Source organism: Pinus tabuliformis, chromosome 1_1 (assembly GCF_031772625.1).
Source record: "Pinus tabuliformis cultivar Carrire ecotype Pingquan chromosome 1_1, CPIR1, whole genome shotgun sequence".
In the NCBI taxonomy this organism is placed as follows: domain Eukaryota; kingdom Viridiplantae; phylum Streptophyta; class Pinopsida; order Pinales; family Pinaceae; genus Pinus; species Pinus tabuliformis.
This window is the reverse complement of record NC_142297.1, coordinates 539776541-539795210: the sequence shown is the minus strand read 5'-3', so window position 1 is coordinate 539795210 and position 18670 is coordinate 539776541. Positions and strand designations below refer to the sequence as shown.

The 18670-nt window shown below is 38.2% G+C and overlaps 1 protein-coding gene and 1 pseudogene across 1 annotated transcript; both read right to left on the bottom strand.

Moving 5' to 3' along the window:
* Positions 1–1879: 1879 nt before the first annotated feature.
* Positions 1880–3026, bottom strand: LOC149214201 (homeobox-leucine zipper protein HAT9-like; annotated as a pseudogene).
* A 1176-nt stretch (positions 3027–4202) lies between these two features.
* LOC149214200 (L-gulonolactone oxidase 5-like) lies at positions 4203–14926 on the bottom strand. The gene is made up of 6 exons (XM_089389323.1): positions 14599–14926; positions 11638–11883; positions 11093–11160; positions 10412–10468; positions 5286–5541; positions 4203–5164 (listed from the first exon to the last, which is right to left on the bottom strand). The coding sequence occupies exons 1-6, from the start codon at positions 14924–14926 to the stop codon at positions 4224–4226; spliced, it is 1896 nt and encodes a 631-aa protein (XP_089245449.1). The 3' UTR covers positions 4203–4223.
* Positions 14927–18670: the final 3744 nt, after the last annotated feature.

Here is an 18670-nt window from a genome sequence, read left to right as displayed (position 1 = left end):
GAGACAATGCGTTCTTCCCGTGTAGCCTCGCCCAAGGTTGGGCGCATCACTGTTCTGCGTCTTCCCTTTGTTTACTGCGGCTACCCTTTGTTCTGCGCACTTCTCCTTGTTGGATGAGCGAGTTCGTTGATTGCCAAATGAGCTCCATGCGTGGTTTACTTATACGCTCCATGGATGGTCGTGCTATTTCCTTGGCTGACCCTTACAATTTATTCACCAGCGTCTTTGTATTGCCTTTCTACTTAGTTGGCCCATCGGCCAACACTTCAAATGCAAACCTCCAGCCGTCAGCTTCATACATGGATTGCCCACTTTCATCCACCGTATAAACAAGCTCGTTTAACACTCGTTCATAATATTTCAAGTGTCGCTCTGCTATTCCATTTATTCGTGCGCACACCCAATCACACTCCATCCTTCACACGCGTTTCGGTGATGCCCAGTACCGCAGGTCCTTACACCAACTCTCTGCCATGCGTCGTGATATGTATGGAATCGGTTGATCAATGCTCAAACCACTTACCATCTAGTCCTCGCTCGAAATACTGTCTAAGGTTATAAAACTACCTTTTCTCTGCGTTAACTCATGTGCTCCTTCACCGTGCGATGACCATCGATCTATGAGATTGACGGTTCTCGCTCTTTGTCGTCACGCTGTTGATCATTAAGATCCAACAGTTCCCGTATACTGAAACCACACTTCTTCGTTTGTCCCTTTAAATTGACTTTAATTCACTCTTCAGTTTTTTCTCTGTGTTTTCGATTTTTCTTTAGGGTTTCTTTCTTCAACTATTTTGCTGCTCAATTCTCTCTGAGCCTCAATCCTCTGCGAATTCCCACTTCACTTCCTCTCTAGAGCTTCGTCTGATTCTCCAGCTGGATTCCAAGATCCCTAATGACTCCTCCGAATCATTCTCTCCTCTGCTAGGACTTTAGCACTGGAACCAGGGGCACTAAAGGGTAAATCTCACACTGTAAACATTTTTAAAAAGCACAAAACTCCATGTATAAGAGCTGGGACTTGAGGACTGGAAAAAGGGGCACTAAAGGGTAAAACTCACACTGTAAGCGTCTCGAGATGAGTGGTCCAGGCTTACAAAAACTTTAATTTTTTTGAACATGTTTAAGATCATCAATAGAAATATGTTGTATTGTTCAAACTAAACAATGATTAATAAAATTAATAAATTTAAAAAAAATTAACAATGATTAATAAAATTATAATTATATAACATTTTTAAAATAACGATAAAATAACCTAAAAAGGTCTTTTATTTATTAAATTATTTTACAATAACAATATTTTCATGTGTCCTCCCTATGTTGTATAACTCAAACATGAAACCTTGAAAGAAAAAATCGTGTTAATGATAGTTATTAAGTAGGCATTAATATGCATGCATTGACTAGTCAATAAGTACTGCTTTTAGCGATAATGATGACTTTTACTTTTACTATGAGCATGAATAGAGAAATTGTCATCGTATTTTATTAAAAATAATAATAAATGAAAACGATTATTATACATGTTTAGATTGATAATAAAAAAAGGAGAAAATTCATAAACACAAGAAGGTTTGGAGAAAGAGATGATCTCACATAAACATTTGAATTTTACATACAATGTTTATTTCATAGACTCCCACTCTGTACAACTATACGTTCCTTGGTTTATCAAGATGCCTCATCTCATTCAATAAATTAACAGAGACTTGAGCGCTTTCTAAACCAAAGTCAATTAATAAAAAATATACTGAAACCCTAAATGTTTCATAAAGTGAACCTTTAGAGAAAACCTAAAATGTTTGACAAAGAGACAGTGTCCACCATTGCTAAACAATGACTACGGGTAAAGAAACTCTGATCAATACTTGACAATTCATTGCCGAAAAGCGTTGTGTAAAAACATAGACCCAGATTTCGCCAAAGTTAAGTGGCTACTATTGTCAACCATTGAAACTCTTTCACAGGAGGGGCACATGGTAACAGTTGACGCAGGCCTGAGAGGTGGCAACATTTTTAAAGCTTTCAGTTTTTCCATCTCTATGCGAAGTTTTTTGTTCTCGTCTATAAGTGCCTCATTATATCTCTTCAGAAGCTCGCAGTCCATTTCTGTTTTCTTAAGCTTCGTCCTGAAACAAATTCATAACATTTAATTAACCTATAACAGAAATGAGTCAATAAAACTATCAACACAATAGGATCTCCATCGGATCAAAAGTTTTCCGAACTATAAATTTGCACAGCAATTGATTTCCAAGTCATTCTTCATAGTTACAGGCCAAATTGTGTAGCTGTTGATTCCAAATTGGAACTTTCCATATGAATTTCGACATGCAAAATACAATGAATCAATAAAGCACTGGAGCTAACCTTGCTTTTCTATTCTGGAACGACACCTCAACTTGTCGATGGCGGAGATTCAACTGTAAGGCCAACGCATGGTTTTCCTTCTACGGAAGAAGAAGAAGTTACGTCAGCCAAAAGCATGACGAAACACAAACGATAGAGCAGTAACCTGTAAGTAACTACTATGTATAGAAACTTACAGGTTCGGGCACCCTGTTCTTTCTGAAGCTTTCTTCCAAAACAGCACATCATTCTCTGGACAGTCTAAGCTTCTTCCTGGAACAGCCCTCCTCTTCTACATCGCTTAGCACCCTCGACCAAACTCGGTCATTCTCCAACTCCTCGCCATCATCCCGTCTTCGCTTGATCTCCGCATAGTCGTTCCCGAGGTTAATCGACTCGGAATCCACGGATGCTGCCTGCATCTTCGTTGGATAAACAGGACGCTGGGCATTTGTTGGCATCGGTTCGCCATGACACAGCAACCTGATGGTGCCAGCATGAATGGGAACTTTTACTCTCACACAGGAAGTGCATCTGCAACATTTCAACCTGCAATGAGGTGGTGAAGATCCAATCAAGGCGCTTCTGCTTGATGTCGCTAGACTTCCTCGTTCTCTTGCGGCTTTTATCACAAAAGCACAGTTTGCAATGCCCACAAAGACATACATCATCATGACTATCAATAGTAAAAACTGCGTTGTTGAATTAGTAATGCAACCACCTTCAAATCGCCTGAGAACTAGTAACGCATAGGAAATCACTCAGGTAATCCTTATAGGTGTCGGAAAACACTTGGCAAATGGTTGAACACGGGTACGTTTGAGAATGTGAAAAGGTATGGTAGAGCATGGGTACGTTTGAGACCAGAATGTGAAAAGGTATGGTTGAACACAAATACGTTCCGACGTAAGGTAATCGTTAAATTAATGGACAAAGCACTTGGCAAACAGTTGAATAGACATACGTTTCAGAATATGAAGAGTTAGAAGGTGCACGTCTCAACTTTTAATCGTTTCACAAGCTTGAGGAAAACTGTCGGTGCCTTGTTCCTCTTTGATCCACGTCTCTTAGGTTAATATTTTATAATTTTTTTAAAAACATTTCTCACTAATGAACATACGTGGTTATCAACAAGAGGTACAATAAATTTTTAATCATTCTTTGTAAAAAATTAATTTAAGTATGCTTTAAACATGTGATTTAGACATGCAAGTAAGTTAGTGGTGTGAATTCTATCCATTGATATAGTGGCAACCACTAGAATACACTGGCATCTTTCAATTTAGACCATTCGATCAAAAAGATTAATTAAAAAAATGATTAAAGTGCCCAATTCCAATAGGAGGGACGCCTATCGGCATAAACATATACGTGTTGACAAAACATCTGGATCAAAGAAGGAACATATGGATCAAAGGAGTGGGAAATATATGGAGCGAGACATCTCCAGGTCTAAAGAAATCCGAGTCGCTAGCAAGGAAGTTACTACTAAATTATCGCAAATCCCAGATACAAGCAAAACTTTGGAAAAGTGCTAAGTCGTAGTCCCTGGTTCTGTGGACAGTGTATATTAAACCTGGAGCCGAAAGCTTAAAAATTTGGGGTTTCGTTTTAATGGAATTTGAGAACACATCTTCATCAACTAAAAGAAGTTTATCCATAGAATAATAAATTTCAAAATAATAGGCCAAATAATCAGAGTCACTACTTTTTCCGAGAATAAACAAATTGAACAATGAAAGTAGCGATAACTTCCAAGCTTATGTGGAGCAACTCTCTCATCAAAATATGAGAAGTAGGTACTTTATTTCAAATGCAATACATACGAGTATGGGGTCACCTGGCCACAATATCACATAAATACACAATACTCAATTAGGACGGCGCTTTAAACAACGCTGATATAACCAGACACTTACAGCAAGGACGATACTAGTATGAAATATCTTAGTAAGTAAAGGCCATACTATTGTCTCCATTATCCAGCCTGGCGGGCTTTCAGTGTGGCTGCAAACGCGGGCTTCTGTGTACACCCTCCCAGGTTTGCAGAAGTAGCCTTTATCAGGAGCACAATGCGCGTCATCTGAGCACACGCATAGTCCTTCCAGAGCACATCCATCCCTCTTTATGATCACTCCTGCCTCTCCTATTCCCAGAATACCATCTGTCCACTCATTGGAAAAGAGTCCCTTTGGATCGTATTTGGTTTTGGCTGCCAGAAACGCCTCGTATTTGCTGTATTTTTTCATGACCCCATCAAATGCAATGTTTCGGTTCTTTCCCCAGTGAGGCAGACCTCCATATTTCACGAGAGCCATTTGCTCAATTTCCTCCAACACATCTTCATACAGTCTGGGAGTGTTGGGGTCGTCCGCTCTATAATACGTCATTTCGATGTCAACTGAATCCTCTTGTTTTCCCAAGTAAGCACTTGAAGCTTTTACATATCGCATCAGAAAACCTTGGTATAACTCAACCCCACACAGACTGTTTGGAAACATTTTCCTAAGTTTCCTTACGTCTGAAAGAAATTGTCCGATTTTGGACACACTGATACTAAATCCATTCTGAAAGAAGAGTAATCTTCCCTTCATTCGAGGATCCCATCCGCAAGCTGTGTCCAATCCGTCCTCGGGGCTACTGAGACACGATCCAGCAGCTTGCATTTTGTTCTGATACCCAATCACTGGATAATCAACAAACTCGCAATCGTTGTTCTGCAGCCCTGTAGCCAGTTTAATCATGGACCTAACGTGAATGGAGGAGAATACGCACTTGGTGTGAATGCTATGATGGCTTTCTGCCTCGTCCTCTGCAAATTCAAACATTAACGAATTAAGAAACTAAGAACAGTGAATTTGATAAACTCGGTCTCGATATTGATATCCATATGTATATCAATCTGGATGACTATTCATGTTGGATTTTCCTACCTAGTATCCTGGTAAAGGCTAGTAGATGATGAAATGCAGGGCGAAACCCTAGGAAATTATTTACTCCATTCCCGGATGTATTAACCGGCACTCGGTCGTCCACTCTATAAAGGACCCTTCGCTGATCAGGGTACCACGTGACATCTGCGAATTCGTGTTCTAGGCCAAACTGCGTTATCCTCCTTTCGAGATCGGAGTCGTTTTGCTGATCGTTCCTGATGGAACGCTTGAACATAGGTTGCAATTGGAGTGTGACCTGCGCAGCACGACAAATACATAAAGATTAGGAGCATTGATACAGTAAATCTTCGGCTCCGGTACAATCTCTTATGCCAATCAAATGAATCTGTACAAACAAGATCGCTGCCGAAAATGGTAAATCGGGAGCTATACATGTTAGAAGAGGGTTAATATTATTGAGTAGATTCGGATCAAGTTCACCATATTTTTCACGAAAACACAAGAAAATCTTCTCTGTCCGAAAGATGAGCCACCGGATACGCAATTGCATATATTAGAACTATATTTAGGGTGCGTTTTGCAATTTATTGCCATTCATTAAACTTGAAATCATGTTTTTTATTCTCAATTCTCAATATGGAATTGCTACATAATATTTAAAAATAATATTAAAATTAGATCTTTTAACATTAGTCTAAACATGTTAAGGAGTTGTCTGGAAAGTTATGGAAATTCCAGTTATATTTAGAGAAAATCTAGCAAGGTTTTTTCGTAAATCCAAATGATTGACAAAAATTTTTGTAAATCCAAATTATAGTGGTTAAAAACTACTCTAATATTTTAATGATAATGATTAAATTTAAATCTAAAATTACAACATTAATATTAATAAATAATATTTTAAATTTTTATTTTGTTATTTAAAAATATATATTTTATTAATATATTTTTTTTTTAATTTAAAATAACATAACTGTATTTTAAAAAACTTTCGAAGATTATTTTCAATCATATTATGAAAACTAAAATTGTTTTCAATTATATTATAAAGGCTTCGCATGAAATTAGCTATCATAGAAAGAACTACTCGTGCAATCAAGGCAATGAATGGGAAAGGGAGGTAATGAACCCCTTGGACATAAACCAGAAGAGAATGGCAAGCCCCAAATTCCTAGTTTTTTTAGTTGGCTTTTAATTGGTTAATTAATGAATGTAGTATTCATAACTATATGGTATGAATTAGTTTTTTTTAATAATGAGAGGGTCATTTTCATAATATTAGTTTTAATGATGATGTTTTTTCAGTGATTTAGAAGGTTTAAAAAGTCTGTGATTATTTTTGTTTTTAAATTGAATTCCCAGCAATTTTACTATAAATACTTAAATATTATATATATGTTTACTCAAAAATGTTGTCAAACACGAGGTTTCAAGATTTATGAAAAATAATAAAAAAATTTAGCAAAAAAAAATCACAAATTCTTTTTCATAGAAAATGGAGGATGATTTTTGAAACTATATTTTCTGAAAAATATATAAATTAAATTCTTGGTCATGATGAACTTTGATGTGGGTTCCAAAAGTGTCAACCTTTTGTTTTCAATGTGATTTTTTCCTCATAAGCTATATTATGGTCGGGGAACACACCATAAGCATTAGAAACTGTGCAGTTGGTAAATCCATCAGATTAAGAACATTCAACGACGGGTCCGGGCGGGCTAGATTTCACAATAGGGGCGAACAGAAGGAAAGCATAGCACGAGATCAAAATAGCCGTGCCAAACTCCATTGGGCGATAGAACCAAATGACCGATAACAGCGAGCACGCACTAGAGAAAATAGTTTGGACAAGCTGAGCTTGAGAACCACACGATATCCAGGGCGTTTAAATAGCTGAATTGGCTGATGTCAGGTAGGAGGAATCGCTGATCTCCCATTCACATTTCTAAAATTATGAAAAAGTGGAAAATTAGTCTGTGTTTATATAATAAGTATGGTAGGAATTTTTAGAATGGTGAAATTTAATTATATCACGTTGATAATTTTTTTTATATATAATTATAAAATATTATAAATAATTTATCTAAAATTTTTGGTGTAAAATATTAAAATTAAACTATTTCACTTACATTACGTCAAGTAAGAAAAGAACTCGAGAAACTAAGTTAGGTAAATGCCTCATTAACACTAGGTCAAGTAAAAAAAGGAGAATCAATAAATCCCATGTTATTGGGTATTTAAGACTCTTAAGAGTACATTTGGCCAACCGAAATACGTCTCTGCATTCGCCTGGACATGAGCATGAACATGGCAAGCGATATTTAATGTGACTTTTCAGCATTGTTGTGACATCCGTTTAGATGGTAATACATACATGGCATAGCATGTATGAGAGATGGTCGGCTTCCTTGCCGAACTTTCCGATGACCGCCAAAACACCTCATCTTGCATCCATGCCATATGGCCAGAATAATTATGCCAGAATAATTGGTTATCAATATTTGTGGAGCCCAACTAGTAACAGTTTTAATGGAATTATAATTTTATAAATATTAGTTGAGAGGTTATAATTCCATTAATGTATTGAGTAGTATATATATATATATATATATGTTATTTGTTAGATTTAATCCAATTAAATTTAATGAAATTATAATTTTATAAATATTTTACAAATATTAGTTGAGGGTTTATAATTTAATGAGTAACCTATACCACCAAATACTTTAATGAAACTTGAATAATTGATATTGATAATTTATTATACACTGCACGAAATGAAAAAATTCGTTGAATAATTGATATTGATAATTTATTATACACTGCAGGAGATGAAAATATTAAATGAATAATTGATATTGATAATTTATTATACAATGCACGAAATGATATTGATAATATTTTATGTACTACACGGAAATCTGCAACATATTTGAAGTCCCCTGTAATTTTAATCAGGCTAGGTACTCTTTCGTGGAATGATACTGATAATATTTTATGCATTACACCAAACTCTGCAACATATTTTAAGTTGGCGAGCAATATTTCCCAGCCTATTCGTTATTTAATATAACTACCCGATGGGCCATACCTCCAACCATGGCCCTTACGAGTAATTCGGGCCACACTGTTGGCAGCTGCACAAACTTGAATAAACATGAGGAGGAGGAAAGCAATTAATGCGGCATTTGAACATGAGGAGTAGAAGGACAGCAATTAATGGGGCATTTACCTAACTCAGTTTCTCGGAGTTCTTTTCTTACGCAACCAATAAATCCCATGCTATTGGGTATTTAAGACTCTTAAGAGTACATTTGGTCAACCGAAATATGTCTCTGCATTCGCCTGGGCATGAACATGGGCAACCAATAAATCCCATGCTATTGGGTATTTAAGACTCTTAAGAGTACATTTGGTCAACCGAAATACGTCTCTGCATTCCCCTGGGCATGAACATGGCAAGCGATATTTAATGTGACTTTTCAGCGTTGTCATGACATCCATTTAGATGGTAATACATACATGGCATAGCATGTATGAGAGATGGTCGGCTTCCTTACCGAACTTTCCGATGACCGCCAAAACACCTCATCTTGCATCCATGCCATATCCATACAACCCATGCGTACACCTGTACCATTTCAAACCTCCTCGGTTTTCGGTTTTCGTTTTCAGAAAAGCACCTTTTCCGACCGATGTGTTGGTCGACTACTCCGTCTCTCTAACGGCGTTCGTCTCTGTCCCGTTCCTTTTACATATAGTAATAGAAAGAAGGTTTTCGTGATCCGTGTGACAGCGGATGAGGATCACAAGGTCAACCGTCGATTAGAAGTAGAATTTGGACGGTAGAGATCTGTGGCGTGTAATTGAAATTTAAACCAAGTAATAAATTAAAAAAGACTCTGGGATTGCAAATAAAAAAGGAACTCAGTTCTAGGACAATGACAGAATCCTTGTTGTGTGTTTGAATTTGCAGAGTAGAGGAAGAGAGACGGCGAGAACAAAGCGGACAGAGAGCTCAGGTTTGGGAGGACTTTAAATTTTCTGAATATTATTGTGATTTGCTTACTGCGATTTTCTGATTATGAATAAACTTCCGCCTGGGTTCTTCATCCCGTTTGCCCCATTCAAGTCAATTTTTAGGCCCAGGTGCCTCACTCAAGTCAATACACTCACAGCTCTGTAATTGTCTTTTGATTTCCCAAATCGATTTCTCCAACTTTCGTTTTCCTAGTTTTGTATCTCCAACTCAACGTTTGACGGAGGATGGAGTTTGCCAAAATTGCACTGGTTATCACAATCACTTGGAATACACACCAACGTTCATACGAATCAACTCTCGCTGCTATTCACATTTTTAAAACATATTTCGGAACAAAGGGCAAGTTTCGACATGACGACAACTTTTCAGGACTGTGATCATTCGATATACAATTTTTTAGATTTATAATTGAATAAAAAAGTTAAATAAATATTAATATTACTTTTAAATATTTAAATTTAAACTTCAATATTAAATTAAATTATTCATTCAATCTAAACTTTTTTGAATAATCATAATCATATACATGGCTACAATACTTTTTATTTTTCGTTATTGATTGATTATATGATTAATTCAATGTCTCTCGTCAACATGACCATCACTTATATAACATTCAGCATATTTACATTATGTAATTCAATATTATATTATAGGGCAGTATTTTAAAGAAATAAACTTAATTGGTAAAACATATTTTTTATTTCGAATAATATGTAATTCAATATTACATATTAAGGGAGGGTAGTTTCAGTCAGTTTTCATAACCGATTTTCTTCTTCAAATCCTCCTTTCAGAGGTTGCCAGCATTTCAAGTAGAATATATTTTCCAATATATTTTAATTCACAAATAAAATAATGTGATTAGAGTTTTTTATAAAATAAAAGAACAACAATCTTTCAACTCTATCTCTTACTACAATAAAATTCCAACATTTACATTTTTCCGGGGTCATCACATCTCCCCCTCCTGAGATTGGACATCGTCCCGATGTCTGTTTTCCCTAAACAATTCTGGGTAAGCTTTTCTGATGAGCTCTTCGTCTTCCCAAGTGGCCTCATCAGGCCCATAGTGCTGCCACTGCACTTTAACTTGGGTAATAGCTCGCTTCCGCAGCCGCACTTCTCTCTGGTCGAGGATGTTCAGTGGCTCGACCAGAACCTCGCCTTCCGGCTCGACCTGCAATCAACAACAATTCCAGTCACTTCCTGCCTGGGATAAAAACTTAACTAGATTAACCAGATTAGTTCTTACCCATACATCCTGCCATTTGATCACATGTTTAGGGTCGTAAACGTATTTTTTTAGTATAGAAACGTGGAAAACATTGTGGGTTCTAATATGACTTGGCAGGGCGAGTTGGTAAGCCACTGGCCCCACTCTTGCCAAGATCTGAAAAGGTCCAAAATAGCGAGGAGCAAGTTTGGCACACCCGCTCCATTGCAGGGTGCTCCTTCTTGCTTGGATCCTCACAAAAACATGGTCACCGACCTGATATTCTTTGAACCTTCTTTTCCGATCTGCAAAACTTTTTTGTCTGTCCTGAGCAGCCTTTAAATTGGTACGCACCCTTTTTACCATGTCTTCCATTTCTTTGAGCATTTCTGGTCCCAATCTTAATTTATCCTCAGGTCCACCCCAGCTTGAGGGTGTGCGGCATTTCCGCCCATACAAGACCTCAAAGGGACTCAGCTGTGTTGACGTGTGATATCCATTATTATATGCGAATTCAACCAGGTGTAAATATTCCTCCCATTGAGTTGGTTTCTGCATTACACATGCTCTCAACATGTCCTCCACTACCTGGTTCACTCGTTCTGTTTGACCATCGGTCTGGGGATGATAGGCTGTGCTGAAATTCAGCTGTGTTCCTAGTTCAGTAAACAATGTTCTCCAAAAAGTTGACGTGAATTTTACATCACGATCAGATATTATTATCTTCGGAAGTCCATGCAGTTTGAACACATTCTGCATAAAAATATGAGCGATTTGCACAGCTTTATAAGTGGACTGCACAGGTATAAAGTGTGCTGCCTTACTCAGTTTATCTACAACTACCATAATGGAGTCATTGTTTCTCTTTGTCCGAGGCAACCCGGTTATAAAATCCATAGAAATAGTTTCCCATTTCCACTCTGGAATGGGTAAAGGTTGTAGCAGCCCTGCTGGATGCAAATGCTCTGCTTTAATCTGTTGACACTCCAAACACCGTGCCAAGTATTCGGCCACATTCTTTTTCATTCCTGGCCAATAATATTCTTTTCTAAGTGCGGTGACCATTTTTTGGTATCCTGGGTGCCCGGTATAATGGCTAATGTGAAATTCATCCAAAATCAGATTCCTAAGACCATCTTTGTTAGGTACATACAGCCTCTTATTAAAATACAGCATTCCGACATCATCTAATTCATATCCCTGCTGCATTTTCCCGCTAGAAAGTTGTTGTACCTGCTGTTTTATTTGCTGGTATTCAGCATCTTGATCTGCTGCTGTTTTTATCATTTCAAATAAGGAATTCTTCCATTTACTGATCGAAATTTCATACAAGCACTGCACCTTCCGACTCAATGCGTCGGCTACACGGTTCTCCTTCCCTTTTAAGTGTTTAATTTCAAAATCGAATCCACTTAGAAAATCCGCCCAACGGGCTTGCCTCGTATTTAAGGTAGGTTGGCTGAAATAATTTGTCAAGCTGTGATGATCTGTTAACAACAGAAATTTTCTCCCCAAGAGATAATGTCGCCACATCTTCAGTGCGTGTATAACGACTGCCAATTCTAAGTCGTAGGCAGAATATTTCTTCTCATGTTCCTTTATCTTTCTTGATTCGTACGCGATTACTCTTCCTTCCTGCATCAACACTCCGCCCACACCCTCCTTACTCGCATCAGTACATACCACGTAATCCTTATTAGGATCAGCTATACTCAGAATGGGTGCGGTGGTGAGTAAATGTTTAAGTTGCTCAAAGCTCCGGTGACACTCTGAGGTCCATTTGAATACCCTTCCTTTTTCTTGTAAAGAGGTGATAGGGTATGCTACCCTTGAAAAACCTTCCACGAATCTTCTATAATAGCCAGCTAGCCCCATAAAGGACCTGATATCCGCCACATCCTTTGGTACGGGCCATTCCATTATAGTCCTTATCTTTTCAGGGTCCACTGCAATCCCCTCTTTGGTGATTATATGGCCTAAGTATTGTATTTCCTCCCTGAAGAAATCACACTTGCTGAACTTAGCGTATAGCTGATGTTCCCGGAGAGTTTGTAGCACTAATCTGAGATGTTCCTCGTACTCCTTCCTAGAACGAGAATATATCAGAATATCATCGATAAATATCAATACAAATTTATCCAAGAACCTATGAAATACACTGTTCATCAAACACATAAAGGAGGCAGGTGCATTGGTCAAGCCAAAAGGTAGCACCACAAACTCGTAGTGCCCATACCGTGTTCTGAAAGCTGTCTTAGCGATATCTTCCTCCTTAATCCTAATCTGGTGATACCCGGATCGCAAATCGATCTTAGAGAACACTGTTGCCCCTTTCACTTGATCGAAGAGTTCATCAATCCGAGGTAAAGGATATTTATTTTTGATCGTGAGCTTGTTCAGCTGATGATAGTCTATGCACATCCAAAGAGTTCCATCTTTTTTCTTGACAAATAACACTGGGGCTCCCCATGGTGATACACTGGGGCGAATGTAATTTTTGTCTAGCAGCTCTTGCAGTTGCATTTTTAATTCTGTTAATTCAGGTACGCTCATTCGATAAGGTGCCCGCGACACTAGTGCTGCCCCCGGTGTCAATTTGATGGTAAAGTCTATATCTCTTTTGGGTGGCAGCCCCGGTATCTCTTCTGGAAAAACATCTGCAAATTCTTGTATTACGGGAATATTTTCCAGCGTAGATGTTTTATCCTTCTGATTTGCATAGCCTACCTGAATGGCATAAATTTGACATTTCTTTTTGATACATTTAGCTAGCTGGGATGCCGTGATCGGCCGGATCTGCACGGGGTGTTTGATCCCTTGCAGTTCCTGCTTCTCCCCAAAGTCATCTTTATAGTAAATGGTTTTCGTCTTGCAGTTTACTAATGACCAGTGTTTTTCTAGCCAATCCATCCCAATCAGAATGTCATATGAACCCAACGGAAGTACATTCAGATCCACTACTATTGGCTGTCCTGCTACGGTTAAAGAGCAATTATTAATTTTTGCCAAGACCCGTCTCTTGGCTCCCGTAGCTAACTGTACCAGCCATGGATTCCTGAATTTTTCAGATTGTAGCTTACACTGTTCTACTATCTTTGGGCTAATATAACTTAAAGTGGCTCCTCGATCAATGAGAACAACTATAGAAAGGTTCGAAATTTTACCTTCAAATTCCACCATAGTCGGCTGGTATTCCGCTTGACGATCATCCAGGGCTGCGTTAATCCTTGGTACGCTACGTCCCACATCCCAAACTGTCGATGCTTCGTGAATCTGGGATATCTGATCCGTACCCTTCCGTTGCGGGCAGTTTTTGACGTAGTGTGGTCCTCCACAACCCCAACATTGAACTGGAGGTCTGGCCATTCCTTCACCCTCCGGCCTAGTAGGCTGTTCGCTCACTCTGGACTCACTGGTTGGCCTAGCCCTGAGTGACCCTCTTGCTACAGTTCTGCTGTTTTGCCCTTTGCCAGCTCCCTTACTACCATTACTGTGACTTCCTTTGCTATTTCCAATAGTCCTGCTACCTCTTCTTTCATTCCATCTTTTAGTTGGAGCATCTCCCCTCTATTTATTCTGCTGGTAACAGATTCTAGCCTTGCGGATAGCTTCATCCATTGTCCTAAGATTGTCAAACTCGATCCTTTCTCTTATATATAGAGGTAAACTGCTTACAAACCTTTGCACCTTGGCTTTCTCCTCCTTAATATAGGGCACATAACGAAGCAGGGAAGTAAAACGGTTAATAAATTCGTCCATAGTCAGTTGTCCCAACCGTAAATCATGGAATTCCCTTGCTTTTTCATCGTAGAAACGCTCGGTCAAATATCTCTCTTTGAAGTATTTCTGAAACTTTTCCCATGTTATGGTCCGTTCGCTTACCCCCTTGACGATCTTAATTTCCTCCCACCACAGGGTTGCTTTACCTTGTAACTGGAAGATGGCCAATTGTGCCTTCAAGTTATGGTCATACTCATACAACTGGAAATATTTGTTCATGTTAATTAACCATGCTTCAGCCGCTTCTTCCTATTCCCCATCAAAATGTGGGGGTTTAATTTTTCGAAATTCTCCCTGCAGCTCCATTTTCTGACGTTTTGAAGTCTGCTGTTCGAGTACATTATCGGAATGGTCCTCCTTTTCCTCTGGGTTTTCAGGTCCAGTTTGATAGTTTCGTTCTTCTATCATCCTCTGTTGTTCCGCACTGGGATTAGCTAGTGGTGGGTTCTGCCTATCCGACAAACTCTTCAGAATTCTTTCTTGTTCCACCGTCAGTCGCGCATTATCCTCTCGTAAACGTACCATCTCATTCTTCAGCTCCTGAACAGTTTCCAGTATTGCAAGGTTTGTACTACGTGTCTCCTCGCCAAGCTGTACCCACAGCTCTGGGTTTTCCCGAGGAGCGCTGCCGGCTCTCTGCATTTCCACTGTTTTCTATCTGTTGGCTATTAGCTGTTATTGTTCCTGTGTCTCACCCCTAGAAATGAGACAGGAAAATTAGTTAGTTTGATTAACTCTCTCCCTTACAGATGTATGGAATAGTTATCTGTACATTTGAACATGTTGTTCCAGAGGCCACAGTATTGAAACTTGGGTCTGATACCAAATTGTCACATCCCTGTATATTACATAAAAATAATAAAAGAAATGGTATACTTTATTACATTTACTTAACTCTTACCATAACCATTGTTGCGCGGTTTAACATTTACATAACTGAACTGTGATGATATATCTTGGACCTACGATAATTGTTAAACTCACTATACAAATTATTGACTTAAGGTTGGCTTGACTGCATGGGTGACATGTGTAATGAACGGCAATCGGATACATGCCTTGTCCGACCCGTAGCCTTTTCCGGTGTTTAGTTGTTGGCAGCATTTAAGTTTCTTGTCAGTGATTCAATAGGTGGCTTGGCTCAGCCGCTTGGCCATGTGACTCGTTGGTTTTTGCACCCTTGGCCTTCACGCCTTGGATTCCCGCGCTATTCCTATAGTGGAGATCTAATGCCCAGATCGGAGGGCTGGGAAATGCCTAAGGGTTTTGAGGTCTTTCATAAACCCCTTAGAGCTTGCTCGTGGTTCATTTGGAACGGGAAGGACTCTCGGCACTCTCTGGTCATTCAATCACCTGGTTCGTTTTTCATTTAACGCCGCCCCTGAGCTTCATCTACAGCTCCGAGGTCTTATGCTTACTCTTCAAGGACTCTGTACAGGTAATACACTCTGTTCACTTTTAATTTAGACTTGGTCTTTTCAACATAGTCTTTTTGCTACAGATTATCTCTTTGTTTTCCACAAGTTCGGCACAGGCCTTGCATGCGTTTTAAATGAGGTTTGCTACTGTTGTAAGCTCCCACTGACTGGTAATCCCGATATTGTTGTGTGCAGGTAAGGCTCGTTACAAGCCCCCTTTCCGCTTGTGGGATGACAGAGCCCAAATGCCTCGACTCCTCCGTCTCTTATTGGGTAAGCAAACGACCCTCTAACCTTGTGCGAAGTCTAAGGGTTGCTCTGTCCATGATGTGCCGAAACGGCTGTGAATATTACTGTGTGTTTTCTTATATGTACTAGTTTTCAACTGTTAGATTCCAGACGAGGAATTCCAGAGGAGATCCTCATGTCTCGCATGTGTTTTCCTATTCTCAGGGCTTTACGTTTCGACCTACCCTATTGAGCTATGAGAAACAGGCAGATTTCTCTTGCACCTTAAGGCCGTGCAGCGGTTGAACGATTTGATGGCAATCTTTGCCTTCCTGTGTTTTATACATTCTATGCCATTGTTATATGTAAATGTTGAGACACTTGTTGTCTGGCCACTGTGTTAGGACCTCGCTGGTCAAGGATGTTTTTATTTGGACTAAATGAATATATATATTTCGATTTTAAACATATGTATTTCAGTTTTTACTCTTTCAATTCTTCGCTCTTAATTACCATGCGTTCTGTATTTGCTAATTTGCTTCTGGTCTTTCTTGGACGGTTAAATTGCATGCCGCTCCTACTTGCAGTATGCTCAATCTAATAATGTCGGTTTGTCATCCTGAAATCAGTTAATGGTTATGTCTATCTCTGTGAACAGTATGGACTCCGGTTCTACCATTATCGCATAATGTTATCATCTCAGTAATGTTAGTGGGTTTTTCTTTACTATTCTTTTGGTTTGTATCCTCCTCACGCAGTTATGGAATGCTACAATACCAGCATATGGTTCCTACCGATGCTGAGTTTAAGTTATGATAAGATTGTTGAATTGTTACAGCGCATACAAATGTGTAATACCTGTCGAATGTGTGTATATACATGTGGTTACTACGATGCCGTGTTCATAGCCACGGTTAGGTAATTTCAGTGGTTGCATTCATTGTCCTTTGAATGAATACTAGGGATATTAGACTTGGCTAGTCAATCGTTCTCGAAAAATTTACTTCTCGGTACCGTTCAGATATCTACAATTGATTTCACTGTTGTGCAAACAGTTCTGTAATATTTACTCTTTTCGGTAACAGTTAGTTTTATGGGACTAATTCTCTGGTTATACGATTTCTCTTGTGGTTACAGTCTCGTTAAGACTCTAAACTCTGAACCTTGTTTGCAATGTATGTTTACATGATTTGTCTAACGGTGTTTGGTTAGCGTAACTCTGGCTGTTCTCTAATGGAAAAGTAGTTTATGGTCTTTGGCTTTCCTTCCCACAGGAAATGAAAATAGTCCAGTCGTTCTTTTAATGTACCTATCTGCTTGGATCCACCACAGTGCTTCTGGTTCGTCTTATTGTTTTATATGCTTTCCTTTATTTGAACTACCATTAGCGTTCAGGTTATCTCTTTTACAGTTACCTGGCATTTAAATAATCTGACATTTAAATAGAAATATTCGCCTGATTCAAATATACTAAAGCAATATGATATCAAAGGAAAATTTATGTTATAAGGGTCTGCATTGTCAACTACTGTAAATTTATCTGCAGTGTGGTCAACAGTCAATACTGAACTAATTTTCCCTTCATTGCTAACACGTACCTGGTTCACCAGTGTTGTAAATATACGCTTCAGAAATTCACCTGCAATCCATATTTGCTCTTATCCACCCAACCTTGAGATCCATCGCTAAGACTGGAATCTCCCCCCGAGCTATCTTGCAGGCCTACAGCCCTCAACAAGATACATGCACCTCGTGCCTGGTTATCTGGTCCTTACCAGACTTAACCAGCTTATTTTATTTTTCCTTTGGAATCGTTCTGTCTGTCCCTACAGCACAAAATTCGACTTTTCTCTACCCCAGACTTTTCCCCGTTAGGGAGGGTAGTTTCAGTCAGTTTTCATAACTGCTTTTCTTCTTCAAATCCTCCTTTTAGAGGTTGCCAGCATTTCAAGAAGAATATATTTTCCAATATATTTTAATTCACAAATAAAATAATGTGATTAGAGTTTTTTTATAAAATAAAAGAACAACAATCTTTCAACTCTATCTCTTACTACAGTAAAATTCCAACATTTACATTTTTCCGGGGTCATCACAGTTATTAAAATTGTTAAAATATATTATATTTTTTGAAAATTATAATTTTTTTACTAAAATCATATTGAAGGGAAAATAACAAAAAAAAACATTAAGGTGAAGTTGCGCAAACAAAATCACACAAAGTATTAAGATGAAGTTGCGCCAAGTAAATCACAAAACATTAAGATGAAGTTGCCCAAAACAAACACAAAAAACATTAAGATGAAGTCCGCCAATAAAATCATAAAAAATATTAAGATAAAATTGCGCAAACAAAATATTAATAATGAAAAGTCACAAACCTAAAATCCTTAATACTACAAAATTAATCACGCAATAGAATGGTGAGTCTATTTTTTTTAAATTAATTACTTCAATCCATAAGTATAATCTTATAATTAATATTACTTTTTATTAATCTCATAGTTATATATTTATTAACAAATAATTTATTTTAAAAAAATAAATTTTATATGATATTTTATTAACTTTAAGGTCACAAACAAGGTAGGCACCAAATTGGTGTATGAGACCCCTTGTTTGTGGGACAAGATACACACGAAGATTTGAATGGTAGAGTCTATTAAGGCATCCCCTTTGATTTTGAACCTTTGACCTTTTATGAGGAAACACATGCTCTTAGCCATTAATAAACAAATTC